Source organism: Carassius carassius, chromosome 7 (genome assembly GCF_963082965.1).
Source record: "Carassius carassius chromosome 7, fCarCar2.1, whole genome shotgun sequence".
Lineage (NCBI taxonomy): Eukaryota > Metazoa > Chordata > Actinopteri > Cypriniformes > Cyprinidae > Carassius > Carassius carassius.
This window is the reverse complement of record NC_081761.1, coordinates 14,561,264-14,580,136: the sequence shown is the minus strand read 5'-3', so window position 1 is coordinate 14,580,136 and position 18,873 is coordinate 14,561,264. Positions and strand designations below refer to the sequence as shown.

The window sequence follows — 18,873 nt, the reverse complement described above, 5'->3', positions numbered from 1 at the left end:
ATTCAACTCAAATTGTGAAAATGTGTATTAAATTCATTGCACACAGACTGAAGTAGTTTAATCTTTGGTTATTTTAACTGTGATTGATTTTGGCTCACATTTAACAAAAACCCACCAATTCACTATCTCAACAAATTAGAATATGGTGACATGCCAATCAGCTAATCAACTCAAAACACCTGCAAAGGTTTCCTGAGCCTTCAAAATGGTCTCTCAGTTTGGTTCACTAGGCTACACAATCATGAGGAAGACAGTTGTCCAGAAGACAATCATTGACACCCTTCACAAGGAGGGTAAGCCACAAACATTCATTGCCAAAGAAGCTGGCTGTTTACAGAGTGCTGTATCCAAGCATGTTAACAGAGAGTTGAGCGGAAGAAAAAGATGCACAACCAACGGAGAGAACTGCAGCCTTATAAGGATTGTCAAGCAAAAACGATTCAAGAATTTCACAAGGAATGGACTAAGGCTGTGGTCAAGGCATCAAGAGCCACCACACAACTGGCTACAGTTGTCGTATTCCTATAGTTAAGCCACTCCTTAACCACAGACAACGTCAGAGGCATCTTACCTGGGCTAAGGAGAAGAACTGGACTGTTGCCCAAGTGGTCCAAAGTCCTCTTTTCAGATGAGCGCAAGTTTTGTATTTCATTTTGGAGACCAAGATCCTAGAGTCTGGAGGAAGGGTGGAGAAGCTCTTAGCCCAAGTTGCTTGGAGTCCAGTGTTAAGTTTCCACAGTCTGTGATGATTTGGTGTGCAATGTCATCTGCTGGTGTTGGTCCATTGTGTTTTTTGAAAGAATTTCAGCAAACTCACCAGACCTGAACCCCAGAGAGAATCTATGGGGTATTGTCAAGAGGAAAATGAGAAACAATGGATCCAAAAATGCAGATGAGCTGAAGGCCACTGTCAATAAAACCTGGGCTTCCATAACACCTCAGCAGTGCCACAAACTGATCACCTCCATGCCACGCTGAATTGAGGCAGTAATTAAAACAAAAGAACCCCTACAAAGTATTGAGTACATGTACAGTAAATGAACATACTTTTCAGAAGGCCAACACTCTCTGAAGTATTCTAATTTGTTGAGATCATCACAATTAAAGGAACCAAAGACTTAAACTACTTCAGTCTGTGTGCACTGAATTTATTTAATACACGAGTTTCACAATTTGAGTTGAATTACTGGAATAAATGAACTTTTCCATGACATTCTAATTTATTGAGATGCACCTGTGACCTGTATATGTGTGTATGTGTTTGTGTGCGATGTCAAATCGATTAATCACATCCGAAATAAGTGCGTTTATATTATATAGTTATGTACGGTGTATATTTATATGTATATATAAATTGATCCTATTCCATCTCATCTCCTTCAAGCCAATTCTCCTGCAGTTGTACCTGCACTCACATCATCAACACATCCCTCCACACTGGTGTTTTTCACTCATCATTTAGACAGACACATATAACTCCACTACTTAAGAAACCCAACCTCAACCCATCTCTTTTATAGAACTACAGACCAGTTTCCCTTCTTCCTTTCATTGCAAAAACACTTGAACGAGCTGTGTTCAACCAAGTCTCTACATTTCTCACACACAACAACCTCTTTGACAGCAACCAATCTGGCTTCAGAAGTGGACATTCAACTGAGACTGTCTTGCTCTCAGTTGTTGAAGCTCTAAGACTGCCAAGAGCAGAATCCAAATCTTCAGTACTTATTCTGCTTGATCTGTCCGCTGCTTTTGACACTGTTAACCACCAGATCCTCCTATCAACCCTACTTGCAAAAGGCATCTCAGGAACCCCACTTCAATGGTTTGAGTCTTACCTATCAGATAGGTCCTTCAAAGTATCTTGGAGAGGTGAGGTGTCCAAGTCACAACATCCAACTACTGGGGTGCCTCAGGGATCAGTTCTTGGACCACTTCTCTTCTCTGTCTACATGGCATCATTAGGTTCTGTCATTCAGAAACATGGCTTTTCATACCACTGCTATGCTGACGACACTCAACTCTACCTACCTCTCATTCCATCCTGATGATCCGACGGTAGCTATTCACATCTCCGCTTGTCTAACAGGCATTTCTTCATGGATGATGGACCATCTCCTTCAACTCAACCTTGCCAAGACAGAACTGCTTGTGATTCCAGCAAACCCATCGTTTCATCACAATTTCACCATCAAGTTAGGCACATCAACCATAACTCCTTCAAAAACAGCTTGAAGCCTTGGAGTTATGATTGATGATCAGCTGACTTTCTCAGACCACATTGCTAAAAGTGTCCGATCCTGCAGATTTGCTTTACTCAACATCAAGAAGATCAAGCCCTTTCTTTCGGAACATGCTGCACAACTCCTTGTTCAAGCTCTTGTTCTGTCCAGGCTGGACTATTGCAATGCCCTCTTGACAGGTCTTCCAGCCAATTCTATCAAACCTTTACAATTAATTCAGAACGCGGCTGCAAGATTAATTTTTAATGAGCCAAAAAGAATACACGTCACACCTCTAGCCATCTTCAAGAATCGGCTTAAAACACATCTCTTCCATCTTTATGTAACCCTCTAACTTTAACACTCACTATTCTAATTCTATTCTTTAAAAAAATCTAACTACCTTTCTAATCTTTTTGTATTCTATTTTCTTTTCATTTATTATGCAATTGTATTTGTGTGTGTGTGTGTATATGTTTAAAGATCTCTAACACTAGCTTGCTCGATTCTTTTTTTTTATTCTATCGGTTTTCTTTTTATTTATTATATTATTTAAAATTCCATGCTACGTGTACGGTGTTAACCTAACTGAGACTTGTTATAGCACTTATATTTCATTGCTCTTTTTGTTGTTTTTGATTGCTTCCACTGTCCTCATCTGTAAGTCGCTTTGGATAAAAACGTCTGCTAAATGAATAAATGTAAAAATGTAAATATATGTATATTCATATTTATATAATTGATATTATACATAAATATATATTTCTTAAATATACATATATATACATATACGTGTGTGTGTATTGATATACATGCATACATATACTGTACACCGTGCACACATTATGTAAACAAAAACATTTATTTTGGATGCGATTAATCGATTTGACAGCACTAATGCACTAATAATATATATATATATTACCAGCAGTGCTGTCAAATCGATTAATTGCATCCAAAATAAATGTTTATATATTAATACATTAAATATATATATATTTAACAATTTTATTTTCTATTTTTATTTTTATTTTGTTCTTCAATTAAATCAGTATTTATTAGGTATTAGTATTTATTTATTTATTTATTTTTAGAACCACTGGTTTAGCACTAGTCTCTATTGGCTTCTCCCACTTTACACACGTTGTCTGAGATATTTTTGCAATTATACAAGACTACAATTTATTTATTTTTTTGAGAAATACAGCTTCTAAAATCTCTATCTGTAATCTAACAATCAGTAGTAATACATCAGCTCCTTGAGGTCTATGTGAAACACCTCGACAGAACAGTAACATTATCAGCATGTTGGTAGTCGTTTTGAGAGTACTTGTAGAGTAACTGTCCCGCTGGTTTGTCTAAGGAGCTCGACAGCTTCAGAATTGGTGACACCCTCCAGACTCTGTCCATTTACTGTCAGTAGCTGATCACCGCGACGCAGACGCCCGTCCTCCACCGCAGCTCCCTGTGGAAACAGAGCACTGTCACATACGCTTCACGCTCAAATACACAAATAACATTCCTTTCTCAGTTAGTTGACTGGATGCCAGAGGTGGAGTGTGTACATGCCACGATACATGCAAACTGAACGTGTGTTTGGACATGTATTGATCTCTTTGGCGCACTGCAGTCGAGATTTACTCAACCTTTTTTAGTTTAAGACTCTTTCTTGTGTACCTTGGGAAATATGTTCTTGGCATAGATGGGCAAGTCACCATGGGAACTGCCAAATCCTCCTACAATACTGAAGCCAAGCCCAGCAGAGCCACGCACAAGAGTGATAGTCTGGAACTGAGGACTTAAACACACACACAAAAGACAAATAGATTTTAACCCTTTTTCTTCCCAGACACACTTTTGGCAAACAAGGCAACAACTAATCTCTTAGTACAGTTAGAAAAATGAAAAACACTTCTATTGTACAGGGTGTTTGAATAGTCTGGGTGCCCTGGTGGTGAAGTCCTTTATCAGAGCTTTAGTGTGTAGAATTCTGCTGACTCTAATGCCTCTACAAAACTGCACACACAAACTGGCTCTAAAATATCCACAAGCAGGCATTTCAGTAAAGATTTGCAGTTTAAATATATATTTTATAGACCCAATGAAGGCAGCATTGGGATAAATGAATAATAAATATTTAATGAAAGCCTAAATTAGGACCATCCCCAGCAGACGAGGAACATAGTTGACTAAAGTCCTGCATAACATAACCTATTGATTCCCACACATAAAACTTTTGTCCTGGACCTATGTATTTTAGTGACAAAAGATTTAAGATATTTCATGATATTCAATACCTCTGGTGACTGTGGGTATTGTAATTCTCTGAGAGTCCAAGTGAGGAGTGAATTAAAGATGACCGATCTTTACTAGCCCCATCTGCACATCCACTTGGCATCACCTTTAATCAAACACACAGGGGGTGACATTCATGGAAAGATGAGCTCTGAACATTTGATTAGGTTTGGAATCTGAAATGATTTGATGTATGTCTGAAGATACACACCTGCAGTGTGACGGCTCCACTGCTGTCTCTCAGGAGAGTACTTGCCTCAGTAACTGAGAGGCGTTCAGTTGATGTACCATTAATGCTGATGACCCTGGCACCCAGCTGAAAATTCAATTCAGACTTGATTATTTTTGAGGGTTGTGGGAAGTAATTCCCATGAATGGGGTATTCATTTTGGTGTCCTGTGAGTGACATTCACATTTTTTGTAGTAGGAACTAGATATGTTAAACTAGTATCTAAAATATTTTATAAAAAATGTAATCTAGTAGGAAAATTTCTGTATACATTAAAATGGCAATTCTGGCCTATTCCACCTTGCATCTTGGCTATATACAAAAAATATATAAAATCGTTAAACATCATCAATTCAACACATTTTCCCAAAATTATTTGTAGTTAATTGCAGTAAAAATCTTAAAAGAAAATAATTATTAAGCTATTTTTATTTTATTTTTTACAAATTTTACACAAATTTCAGTGTTCACAGATTGGCCTTGCTCAATCATTCAACCCTATTACCCAAATCACTGTAAAAAAAAAACTAAAATTATATATATAAAAAAACATTATATATATGTATAATTTCGTATTGTAATTTACTGGAAATATAGCTCTATAAATAACTATAAAACAGTCTTTATCTAGATAGCTTCTACTGAGTGACAGTTCCATTAAGAATAAATATATTGAAAATGTTATATACACTACTGTTCAAAGATTTGGCATCAATTACATTATTTATCTAAGTCTCTTATGTTCACCAAAAGCGAAAATAAAGTAAAAACAGTAATATTGTAAAATAAATATTATAAATGTGTAAAACTGTAACTTTTCTATTCAAATATATTTTCAAATATAATTTTTTTCAGGATTCTTTGACGCATAAAATTTCAAAAGAACAATATTTAAAAAAAGAGAGAAATCTTAAGTAACATCATAAATGTTTTTACTGTCATTTATCCATGCTGGATGAAAGTTATCATTTCTTTCAGAAATTAAAAATTGACCCCAACATTCTGAATGGTAGAGTACATATAGTTTGGTATATATTGTGAGGTTTACAATGATCAACAGTTTTTTTCGATTTATTTTAGACATTTCTGCCTTTATCGGGGCAGAACAGTATAGAGAAAAGCCTGAAAGCCATGTGGAAACGAAAACTGGGAAAGGACCATGAGTCGGGACTCAAACTTGGGTCTACAAAGTTGTAAAACATTTTGGAGAGCTGTCCACAAAGCTACTGACTCCAATATAAACATTTTCTAAACATAACGAAAAAGGTGTAAAATAAAGTGTTTTAGGCTCACCTGCAGAAGTCCTGCATGTGCTGCAGGTGTGGTCGGGTCCAGGCTGGAGATATAAATCACTGGATCTCCTGGTGTGCTTCTCGATCTCAACTCCACAGACTCACATTCATGCTGGGACAGAATCACACCAACCTTACAGTTACTACTGGATCATACAGTTACTGCAGAAACATGCCTTACATTACTGCATATAAAAACATACCCACCTTCTGAACGGTGACAGTTCTGATGTCCACGTTTCCATCCACAGCTGTGCAAAAACATGACAACAGTGACTCACTGATGAACAGAGCTGAATATTGAATAGTGAATAATTGTGTGATGTGACAGACTCTTACGGTCATCTGTGCTGAGAGAAGAGAGAAGAGGGACATCCAACTCGCCCACCTGCCATAACACAGACACTTTATAGACTGTGCCCCGTCTAGATCTACACAAGTTGTGTTTGTGTGCTGGAAATATGTGTATAGTAATCATCATACAGTACCATAAAAAAGCTTAGGGTTGGTAAGTTTTTTAAAGAAGTACAGTAAACATAGTATATTGTACAATATAAGTACACTTTAAAACAACCCTTAACTATGTTAGAACATATTTTAAAGTGTAATTTATTTCTGTGATGGCAAAGCTGAATGTTTAGCATAATTTCTCCAGTCTTCAGTGTCACATGATCTGTCAGAAATCATTCTAATATACTGATTTGGTGCTTGAAAAACATATCACATTATCATCAATGTTGAAAACATTTGAGCTGCTTTCATTTTTGTGGAATTTTTTTTTTCCAGGATTCTATAAATAGAAAGAAATCTTTTGTAACGATATAAATTTATTTACTGTTTATTTGAATTTATTTGTTTATGTGGATTTAATATATTGTATAAAATATTAACCTCCCAGTTAAAATAAATAAAATAAAAAATAAAATAGAAATCATATTTTTTATGCACAATTATAATTTCAAAACTTTCCCATGTGCTATTCATTAACTTCTAACATTACAAACTGTCTATTTATGAAAGGTATTATAATAAGAGGTATTTCAGGTATTTTCTTCAGAATGTTTTGATCAAACATTTTATTTAATTGGTCTTCCTTTTCAGTCTAACTTTATTTTAATGTCCATTTCTTGCTATTAACAAGCCATTAACTACAACTTTTGCCTTAATAAACTCATAATTTGTTGCTTATTAATAGTTAGTAAGTTTAGGTATTGGGGAGGATTAGGGGTGTAGAATATGGTCATGCAGAATATGTGTTTTAAGCACTGAAAACAGCCAATATGTTAATAACAGGCAAGCTAATAAGCAACTAGTTAATAGTGAGAATTGGTCCCTACACTAGAGTTACGATTATTTGAATTGGTGTCACTCCAAAGAATTCCACGTAAATTAATAAAATTACAAAAGATGGTTAAACATAAACTTATGAATAAATGATACCCTTGTGTCAGTCAATGAGCAATGGCTAACTTTGGCTCGTTATTTCCATTATTTTGGGAGTCATTCTGTTAATTTTCTTGCCAACAAGAGCTTATTTTGAACCCTTTATAAAAAGAATTTCCTTGAATCATAACACTTACATATTTATTGATTTAGATCACAAAGTTCAAAAGGAACTGCATTACAGGAATGATCTAGTTGTACTAAAAGTGTTTACCTGATCTCCATATGAGTAGTGTGTGGAAGCTTTAAAACGTGCCACCTCCAACAGCACAGGCCGACTACAGCTCTACAACATACACACACACACACACACACACACACACACACACACACACACACACACACACACACACACACACACACACACACACACACACACACACACACACACACATATGCAGAGGATCATAATTAGCCCTATTATGATTAAGAATGAAATGCATTCATTACTATATTCCTAAGTGAAGTGTATTTGAGCGCACCTGCAGTAGTGCGCTTGCATAGTCCTGTGACGCAGCTCGGATGTCCTCTCCATTCACAGACAAAATCTGGTCACCTAGCAACAGTCTTCCATCCAAGTCTGCAGCCCCTCCCCTGGTAATCTCAGACACAAAGATTCCAGTGTCATTCCTGCAAGACACGCAGCCAAATATGAACTCAGATGAATCACTGTGCCATTCTGTAATGTAATTATATCCCTTTAGAATAACCCACCTTTTCCCCACAATGCGAAGCCCCAGTTCCCGTCCTGTTTTGAGATTCAGTTCCATACTGAAGAGGTCCCACATGTCTTCGGGTGTGTGGTTTTGGAGGGTGTGTGTGGAGTGGTTCTCTGGCGCAGGGTCTCTGTAGATACACAATCGCACACACTGCGGACTCAAGCGCAGGACGCTCAAGGCCTCCTCATGAGTGGCCATTCTCAGATCAATGCTGTTCACCTGGAGGAGATAAAAATAATCACACTTAAGAGCCATTCAGAGAAACTTGGATTGGAAAAGATAACATTTTCCCTATTTGAATATTCAGTTCAGTATGCACTGTACACTGAGTTCAAAGTAATGATTGTTACTCTATGATTGGCTCAATGGAAGGTCTTTATGAAGAGATCAATAAACTACACTCTGTCCAACTTTAATGGTGAATGCTAGAATTCTGTACCTCCAGTATATGATCTCCTGCCCACAACCGACCATCTCTGTGTGCTGCACCATCCTTATTCACTTCATGAATCACTATTGCTCCCTGACAAAGAAAGAAATGTAGTTAAAGCATTTAAGAGAAAAGCTGAATTGAAAATTTGACAGTCATTCTTTAACGACACCATACACTCAAACTGACATGAACCTAAAAATAGTGCAGTATTTTTTAAATAACTTTTCTTGCCTTTTAAATGTTTCAAAATCCAAAAGCTTTGTTTATTTCCACATGAGAAAAAAGCCCCAGGGAAATACAGAATACAGTTTGAAGTCCCATTTTGATTTCTGGTGATTGCAACGTTACTTCTATATTTATTTTTAATTTAAAGGAATATTGTATACGCTTATCAAGAGCATTTCTGGCCTTCTGTCGAATGCAACATAAAAAAATAATTTAGACCCATTCCTCAGTTCATAAACATAAGCAGAACCAGGATAGTTTAGACAACTTTACAGATCAAATAATAATAAGCATTTTTCTAAAAATAATCCCTTATAAAAAAAAAAAACTAACAAACTTTATATTTCTGGTTTTAAAACCCTTCTGTCAACATACCTCATCCATTTATGAGAGGTAAGTTGAAGTTATTTCCTGAACGCATCCCACTATTTAAAGGGTTAGTTCACCCAAAAATGCGCCACTGCAGTCTTGTGAACGCGCTTACAACAGTCCCGGAAGAGAAGAAAATGCTGAATAAACTCCTAATTTTTGTTATTTTTGGACCAAAATGTATTTTCGATGCTTCAACAAATTCTAACTGACCCTCTGATGTCACATGGACTACTTTGATGATGTTTTTCTTACCTTTCTGGACATGGACAGTATACCGTACACACAGCTTCAATGGAGGGACTGAGAGCTCTCGGACTAAATCTAAAATATCTTAAACTGTGTTCTGAAGATGAACGGAGGTCTCACGGGTTTGGAACAACATGAGGGTGAGTCATTAATGACATAATTTAATTTTTGGCTGAACTAACCCTTTAAGTTGTATTTGACCTATAATAATTCTTAGAAGAGTAGTTCACATAAAAATGTAAATCCTTACCTAAATTTGAGTCTGTTCTCCATACAAAGGATTTTGCATGTCTTCACAAGCTACTTTTACAGATAATTCCTACAGCTCAAACACTAAAGCATCATGGGTCATGGGTTTAATCCCCAGGCAATGCATTAACTGATAAAAGGATATATTGAATGCAATGTATGTCGCTTTGCTTTGGAATGCATAAATGCTTTGTCATTTTTTTCACAATTCACCTTTCATTTCTGGCTGTCTATCACTACTACAGATAACATTGCTGGGGTATTTGATATTCAGATTTGCACTGAAGATGCTCTTTCATCACCGTGAAGTCTTATATGCTTGGTTTAATTTATGATTTCTCACCAGTACTGTATTGCAGCCTCCTACTATGCTGAGGCCGAGCCCTGTGGTTCCCTTGCAGATATCAATGGTATTTATACAGCCAGGTAAGATGGGACATGTTAGGGGGTCAGAGCTCACAGAACACTGGGTAAAGTAAGAAATGCTTTGAGGCCCCGTGCAAGTGCTCTGATTGGCCGTGGAGTCGCAGCGAATGCTCTCATCAGTTGATGAAATGCCAGATGATGGAGGAGTACAGTGGCTGGGGGACATGTGACTGGCAGGATGACAGGAGGGTTTAAGATTGGATGTGGCATTGATTGGCGCAGGAAGACCAATGTTGAGGCTCTCTGAGGAGCGAGACTTCAGTTTATCCTCTGTGCTGACCCTTCCATCCTATCGACAAACAGAAACATAGGAATAAAGAGAATGAGAATGAAGCAGGCGGATATTTTGTGCCGTATTTTTGTCTAACATTTGATTTGACTGATTTACCTGTGACAAGGCGAAATGTTGATGTTCTCTGATGCTATTAATATGTATGGCAGGAGATACAACAGGACAGTTATCCATCTAAACAGATAAAACTGTTATTAGATAACACAAGTGACAGAGACGTCCAGTAAAAAATAAAGAATAGATAAATAATAAAAAAAACTAGTCAGAAACTTGGCGTTAACTATGCAAACATATTGTAACAAACTAGTTCAGAATGCATATATATATATATATATATATATATATATATATATATATAATTATTTGATTTGTTAATCAAGGATATCTATAATTATATAGATATATTTTACTGTTTTAAGTATTTTAGTTTATTTGTTTGTGTGTGTCTCCATTGCCTCCTTTACTGGTCCTGTAGTCAATTGTTTCTGTACAGCTTTATTCCTGATGAGAAAATGATATATGTGCATTAAAATAAATAACATACACACTATACATACTAAGTCTGAGAGCTTTGTGAAAAGGCTTCTAGTTTGATTTCAAGTTTCATACAGTATTCATGCGCATATACAGTGCGTTGGCATAGACCTAAAAATAGTGCAGAATATATTCCTTTGTTTTAAATATTTAAAAACCCAAAGTCTTTCTTATTTCTGCTTGTTTGAAACACAAAAATAAATCAACTATACTATATTTATATATAAAGAGTATATTAAAATGCATATAGAAGAGAGAGAGCTTGTGTTAATCTGCATTCACATGAAAATGTCTCACCTTGTGAGCAGAATCCTGACTTTAGCTGGAGCAGTGTTGATGATTGCTGTTGCATTCTGGTGACTGCGTCCATACAGCACTTGTCCATTTATCTTCCAAATACACACATATACATGCTGAAGATTAACCCTTGACCTTAGATAAGACACATACTTCACTGCAGTTTGCTCTTTTTGTTATACTGGGAAGACTGGTGGCAATTATATCATTTTTATTTGTCCTTAACTTACAGACTAATGCAAATCTACATACCATCTTTGTTATTAATACTGAATTATTTTAATATCTTTCACTCCTAAATGGGACTTATAAAGTGTATTTGTGTGTATTTAATAATAATGATGTGTATTTAATTTGATAAAGCATTTAATGCATTGAATATATTTGATAATTATATGAAAATTATTAGAGTTGTCTAAAATAATATGAATCATTTTCACTATATATGTATTACTCAATATTTCTCTAATATATATATATATATATATATATATATATATATATATATTAGCCAATGAGCACAACATCTAAACTAAGAAGTTTAATGATTTTTTTTAATAATATATAAAATTATATTATGTTGTTACAAACACATTTCGCATGGTAACTACCAGTGACAGTATAAGCATTTGTCATTTGTGGTAACTTTTAAACAATAATCTACAGAGAAAAGTAATCAAACTTTAGATATCAGTATTTGTTGAAATGACCATAATTCACCTGTTTTGGTATTTCATCAGAAACGGAATGGTTTCTTAATTATAAACAATATAGACAGCATAAAGGCTTGATTGCACAAATGAAATGTTTCTGTTGGCCAGTCAAGGGGTTCAGGGGGTCGTTCTCACCTCCAGTAGTTCATCTCCCACTCTGACCCGACCATCTGCCGCAGCGGCCCCGTCTGGTTTGATCTCTGACACATACACACTCATTCTACCACAAGCTCCATCTCTGTTTCCTGACAAACACAGTCCAAGTCCAGAGCTGTGTGAGCCACAGTCCAGATCAAACATGTGCAGCTCTCCAGGCAGACTGCCATACCTCTGCTGCATGCGGCCTGCTTACACACACACATAAACATGCAAAAACATCCAGATAAAACAATATAGACACATTAGCAGACACACTAATAGAGCCACTGATGTGTATTCAGAACTAATGATATTTTGGATCCTCTAAGCTTGGTATGTTATATTAAGTATGTTTTATTAAATAAATATGTTTGATGTGTTTTCCTTGTTGGGAATGATTCACTGCTCCATACAGAGTAGGTGATTTCAGGTTGGACTGTCTTTAGGGGACATTTGGCCCCATTTATGTAGGTGAAACCTGAGCTACACACAGACACAGTCAAACATACTCCAGTAAGAGGCCTGCTGCTGCTCGCTGTGATGATGTGCAGCCTCTTCTGGCAGGGGTGGTCTCTCTGGAACACTCTGCACTCCATCTGTTTCTGTGTCGACTTGCCTAGAGGGCAGTTTCAGGAGGGGGGGAGCTAAATGTGGAGCCTTCCCCAAATTCCAGTCTTCTGTACGCTACAACAGCACCATCAAAAAGTGATTATATTCTTCAGAAAACACATTATTACATTTTTATCTCTTTCATTGCATTTTTACTGCTCAGCCTCAACAGTACGTTACAACATGGCTGAGACAAATCTGACAAAAACAAGTGTGCATAATTGTATTAAATGTGCACCTTGCAGTATTTTTCTTTTTAAATCATATAGTAAGTACATGCATTTGTTCATTAATATCACTCAGTACTTAAATGTATAATTACACTGTAACAAGAAGACCTTAAAATAATGTATATCCCTTTGTTTCTTAATACACTTTGTAATAATGTCAAATTAAAAAGGTTTTATTATATCTTATGTGGGGCTTTAAAAAAGAAGTATCTTATTTTGGTGTTGACTATCATACTAAGGCACATGTGAGGTACTTGATTATAATTTTAACTGGTGCGTTATTCAATATTACATTCAAAGTTAATGCATTTAATGAACTGCAACTGCAACTTCATTATTACAAATGTGTAATTACAAATATATATAAATGTATGAATTACAAGTTTAAATAGAAATATAATTAAAGTTATAAAAGTATCAAAGCACTGTTTCAGTTTATCAATAATGTTGTACATTTGGCAGTATTTTTTAAGCCCTATTTTTAAAGGTATAATTATGAGTACCTACACAAGGATAGTATTAAGTTTGTATGTGGAACCTATAATATGTTATTTATATACATATGTATTGGATTATTACTATGCAAACATCACAGACCTTAAAGGGGGTGGGACTGAAGGGGTAGGTTGGGGAGAGATTACTCAGGATCTCGGGTTCCTAAAGATGAGATAAGCATATACATAAAACACCTAAAAGACTCTAATGATAGACACCCTAGTATAGGCAAAAACACACCTGATGATTTGGAGAATTTGGTTTTGACACACTTTCATCTTCAGAGCAGTTGTCGGGAGCTGAAAACTGGACATACAGAGGCAATAAAGGTTTTGTTTTCTCTAGAGTATATTCTAGCACTGAGTATGAGTATTTGTAAAGTGATTATGTGTGTGCATGTGTACAGTATCTGTGCTGTACCGGAGGACTCTGTACCAGTAGTTCTACTTTGTTCCCTGCTCTACGGATCGCCTCCACGGCTTCTTCATGAGTAAAATCACTCACATCTACACCTTGAACCTACCAACACACACATTAAAAATGTAACGTGTGAAGTTCTTTCTCCAGTTGCTCATTACTTTCAACATACTTCTACTTTCAAGGTAACCAGTTTGCCCCAGATTTTCTTTAAACTAATCTTGTTATCTAGTTTATTTAGGTCAGAGTAGGAGTGATGCATTAGCTTATTATGGCCAGCAGATGGAGATCATCAAACATCATCCAAATCCAATTACTGTTCATCAACACTATCTAGTCTCAGCCCCAGGCTTTGTGATGTATATTTCACACAAAATCAGCAAGAGTAGATTGAAATCACCCATTCCAATCTGACTGTATTTTTTTTACTCACTCACTTTTTTACTCGTGGTGTTTCAAACCTGCATGACTTTCTTCTGTGGGGCACAAAAGGTGATTTCTTTTTTAATATACCAAAACTAAATAAAGGTCGCTTTTGCATCCTTTTAAATTCTTTGACAGTCTGAGTTCTTATTTACATTCATTAAATGAAGCAGAGCGTTCATAAAAATTATATTTAATTTCATTTAATATGTCTTCATGTTCATATTAGTATGACTTGTAGCGCCGTTGCACTTCAGGCATTCAGTTCACTTCCTGTGAACCTACTGTCCTATCTAAATAAAAGGCATTAAAAAAAAATTCATACATACAGATTTGAAACAAGGGTGAGTTTCAATTAGTTTTTGAGGTTCATGGCATCCTTATAACAAGTAAACTAGATATTAATTATATTGCTTTACATACTTATTTGTGTTTTGAGTAACACTTTATTGAACATTTCCCTTGTTATATATGTTACATGTACTTGTAATAACAGCAAATTATGCACAATTACAAGCAACTAACCCTAATTCTGACCCTATAGTAAGTATATGTTGTTAATTAATATTACTCAGTGCTTAACTGTAACAAGGACACTAAAGAAGGAATGGTAGCTCTTTATTTTACATCCCTGTTCCACATATACATACTATACTTGTTATAGTACAATAATTGGGCAACAACTAGGCACTTACTCTGAACCTACTCCTAACCCTAACCCTAACCCATGTAGTTACCTTATATTATCCAGTATTTTCTTATCCAGTAGATTGTAAGTACAGGTAAGTGTACATAATATAAAATAAAGTGCAAACAAGGAAATAACTCATGCTTTTATGATTTTCTGATCATATTTATTTCCGCCAGTTTCCTTATTAATATTTGTCTCATTAATTTCGTTTTTTTTTTTTCATTATTGGAATTTCAGACACTGTCGAAGAGGGCAGTTGACATTACTCCAATAGTTTAAAGGGTATGGAATGAAAACAAACACACACACACACACACCTGAAGAATTTGGTCTCCTAATTTCAAAGTGCTGTTGTATGCAGCTGGACTGTCCTCTGAGATGTGTTTTACGAAGATGCCCCGTCTCATTTCTCCATTGCTCAGTCGACTACCCATACCTCGACCCCCGACCACACTGAAGCCAAGACACGTGCCCCCAGCCCTCAATAATGTTACTCTAAGACAATAAACACAAGCATTACACCATTACACAATAACATACTAAAAGTGAATGTGTTGATGTTTTGCTAATGTTTTGTTTAAGGGATACCTTCTAGGCTGACTCCATGAACTATCATTCTTCCCATGTGCCTCTTCTTCATCTTTTCGTCTGTCTTTTTCTCTCCCTCGTTTTTGTCCGTTCTCTCTCTGCAAGACCGGTATTTCATTCTTTACCTTTTTGTCTCTTTCCAGTCTTTCACTGCTTTCTCTCTGGTTAATTTGAGTGTGGTTATTTATTCCTTCATTCTCTTCTTCAGTTTGGGTCTTTCCATTCACTCCTTTACCATCCACTGTACTGTGTTGTTCAGAAATGCATTCTCTAATACAAAGCAAACAAGCATTAGAACACCATCAGAAACAAGAAAACAAACAGACAAAAATATTCTCTGTCTCCTTACAGGGGTTTAAAAGGCAGCTTTTGTGAGAACTTGGGTTGGACAGTAGCTGTTCTGTGTAATTCTATTTCTTCTTTCGATTGGGCATAGCTGGATCTGTGCATGTCCAGGAAGGCAGCAGGCACATAAGTCACACTGATACAAAAACAAGCAAAATGGGTTTGATTGAAGTTGTTTTAAAGAAGAATCCAATTTCAACAACCAATGAAATGTGCTGCCGGCTAGAACATAAACTGTTCTTCAATTTTGAAAAATGGAAATTACTTTTAACACACAGAATCTCTAAAGATTAAAGTAAAATATTTAAAAAATATTTAATATTTAAACTAACAACCAAAAGTTTGGGGTCAGCAAAACATTAGTGATTAATTAAATTGATCAAAAGTGGCAGTATTTACAATGTTACAAGAATTACATTTTAAATAAATGTTGTTTTGAACTTTCTATTAATCATAAGTCCTGAAAAAAAGTATCACAGTTTCAACTATTAAGAAGCACATGTTGTTGTTGGAGCTGACAGAATCTTGGGCTTGTGCTTTGGGTGACCCGAGTTCGAATCCCAACTCGCAGGCCTTTCCCTCTCTCCCACTTTGTTTCCTGTTTATATATATATATATATATATATATATATATATACTGTCCTATCTTGATAAAATGCAATAATGCCAAAAAAAAATTATATTTAAAAAATGATTTCAACATTGATAATAATAAGAAGAAATGTTTCTTTAGACCAAATCATCAGTTTTCTGAAGAATCATGTGACACTGCAGACTAGACTTAACGGCTGCTGAAAATTCAGCTTTGCCATCAACAGAAGTAAATTACGTTCATCAAAATAAACTGTTGTAATGATATTTCACAATAGTGCTGTTTTTGCTGTATTTTTGATCAAATACAGTAAATGCACCCTGGTAAGCATGATAATCTTCCTTTAAAAAACATTATAAAAAATCTTACCAACCCCAAACTTTCAGAATGAATGCATGAATGAATTTATTTGTTTGCTTGTTTGTTATACAATTCTAACAAACTTATTTTGTGAAATTAAAAATAACACCACTTGTTTGATAGAGTATGATAATTTTTCATTTGCATTAATTTGCATTTAATGTTTATTAAAACTACAAGTCAGAGATACAGTAGGTTCCCATTTAGATAAAACTTGCACCTGAGATCAGGCCCGATCAGTGAATGTCTGCGTAGCATCGCTCTGGCTTGTGCATTGGTCAGGTTGGTGGTGGATTCTCCATTGATGGCAACAATTCCATCCCCCATTGCCAGTCTCCCGTCTTTACTGATCGACCCGCCATGAACCACAGAGCGGATTATCATGCCTGAACCATCCCTTAAGGCACTCACTGTCATTCCTACACACACACACACACAAACACGCGCGTGCGTCATGTACATAGTCACTTGAGGTATGTGCTTATTTTGTCACAAGTTGTCCTATGTATTTTTCATTTTATATATTTTTTTTCTTTGATGTTTATTAATTGTCTTAATGTGTGCCGAAAAAACTATAATAAGGCTATTTTTTCACAAACCACCCCTATCGTGTGAAAATGCCAGTATGAGTTAAATAAACTGAATCTTATTATAATTATTATTTTTTTTGCTTCCATAATAACAGTGGTATTGTTAAAACTGCTTTTGTAGTAGCCAAGACTATAAGGTATGTGCCTGTACAGAAATAAACCTAAACCGACAAATATTCACTGCAGTAAAAATAGTGAAAACTAGCCCCAGGCTCACCCAACAGTGAATATTTTAAGTGTATATATACATTTAGTCATTTTTATTTTATTTAAACAAGATCCTCATAACCAACACAAGTGTGCGTTAAAGTGTGGTTGTGACCATCTCGACAATGGAAGTTTAACCACATCAGATATATCTTTAAAACTACAAATGGAATATCATCATTTGCTAATTGTCATTTCCATAGCCAGCAAACCCCTTAACTGTCTGTCTTATCAATTCAAACTCTCTTATTCAAAGCAAATGTAAGATTATTTCTAAGTAACAATGAAAGTGTTAGTGTGCCATGTAGAGTCCGTCCATTTGAGAGGGTCTTAATACCCCTCAATCACCTTTATGGCATATAAGTGTTGGCTTTGACTCATGTTGTATTAAAATCACAGCGTGTGCTTTCAACAATTCATTTTACGAGTATTAAATTGAGCTAATGAGCTTCAAACAGTGCAGCTGACTTCATTGTGGGTGTAAAGTGACTGGTTGGCTTTGTACTATTTTTTGATCATAAAAATCTGTCTAAATTGCTCTCAATTTGAAGCATGCACCATGCAAGCCGCAGATATGCAGCAGATTTATGAATAATCAGGAGTTCATGCAATGAGAAAACACGTGCAATATTAACACACATGAGAGCTAACAAGCAAGGAAACACACACCAATCATCGAGACAACACTATGGTCGTAAAGAATTTGAGATTCATGGATTTTGAAGTTTTTATTTTCAATTTGAACATCCATTTATCAGGTTTCTTGTCTGAACAGTCAAATTACAGTACAATCATAGTGCGCTAGTTACAGAAGTGCACATTTGACCATGTAAAGCACAGCACAGGACAGAGATGACACTAGAGAACACCAGAACAAAAGACACACCACACATCAAAATTTATAATTTCTATTCCAACATCCAACATAAATACCCAACTCATAAATAACTGACTGTAAAGTTAATAAAAAATCAAGATGAAATGGGATGCTGAATTAAATAATACTCATGCAGAGCTTTGTGTCAAACTGATGACTATTCATTGGAATAAATGCTTCATCAAAAAGAAATAAAAATAGAAGGATCAAGTTTGAATGGAAACCATGACTTTTATATTCTTCACTGAAACATGATTTTGCCAATGAGATGGTGTAGTTGCATAGATACACTGCAGGGCTTAACAATTATGATGTGTGAGATCT

At 35.6% G+C, this 18,873-nt stretch overlaps 1 protein-coding gene across 1 annotated transcript in view; it reads right to left on the bottom strand.

The window, feature by feature from the left end:
* Positions 1 to 3,321: 3,321 nt before the first annotated feature.
* LOC132143602 (multiple PDZ domain protein-like) overlaps positions 3,322 to 18,873 on the bottom strand; it is a 49,690-nt gene continuing 34,138 nt past the window's right edge. The window contains exons 20-43 of the mRNA XM_059553974.1: positions 17,096 to 17,294; positions 15,928 to 16,059; positions 15,579 to 15,848; positions 15,308 to 15,485; positions 13,880 to 13,978; positions 13,700 to 13,765; positions 13,562 to 13,621; positions 12,635 to 12,809; positions 12,123 to 12,331; positions 11,275 to 11,366; positions 10,899 to 10,944; positions 10,540 to 10,617; positions 10,069 to 10,440; positions 8,640 to 8,723; positions 8,196 to 8,419; positions 7,964 to 8,111; positions 7,696 to 7,767; positions 6,378 to 6,426; positions 6,246 to 6,289; positions 6,040 to 6,150; positions 4,729 to 4,833; positions 4,520 to 4,623; positions 3,900 to 4,020; positions 3,322 to 3,687 (exon numbers count right to left, since the gene is read on the bottom strand). Of these exons, the coding sequence (XP_059409957.1) occupies positions 3,523 to 3,687; positions 3,900 to 4,020; positions 4,520 to 4,623; positions 4,729 to 4,833; positions 6,040 to 6,150; positions 6,246 to 6,289; positions 6,378 to 6,426; positions 7,696 to 7,767; positions 7,964 to 8,111; positions 8,196 to 8,419; positions 8,640 to 8,723; positions 10,069 to 10,440; positions 10,540 to 10,617; positions 10,899 to 10,944; positions 11,275 to 11,366; positions 12,123 to 12,331; positions 12,635 to 12,809; positions 13,562 to 13,621; positions 13,700 to 13,765; positions 13,880 to 13,978; positions 15,308 to 15,485; positions 15,579 to 15,848; positions 15,928 to 16,059; positions 17,096 to 17,294 (3,203 nt within the window). The 3' untranslated portion in view covers positions 3,322 to 3,522. The remainder of the gene's footprint in view (positions 3,688 to 3,899; positions 4,021 to 4,519; positions 4,624 to 4,728; positions 4,834 to 6,039; positions 6,151 to 6,245; positions 6,290 to 6,377; positions 6,427 to 7,695; positions 7,768 to 7,963; positions 8,112 to 8,195; positions 8,420 to 8,639; positions 8,724 to 10,068; positions 10,441 to 10,539; positions 10,618 to 10,898; positions 10,945 to 11,274; positions 11,367 to 12,122; positions 12,332 to 12,634; positions 12,810 to 13,561; positions 13,622 to 13,699; positions 13,766 to 13,879; positions 13,979 to 15,307; positions 15,486 to 15,578; positions 15,849 to 15,927; positions 16,060 to 17,095; positions 17,295 to 18,873) is intronic.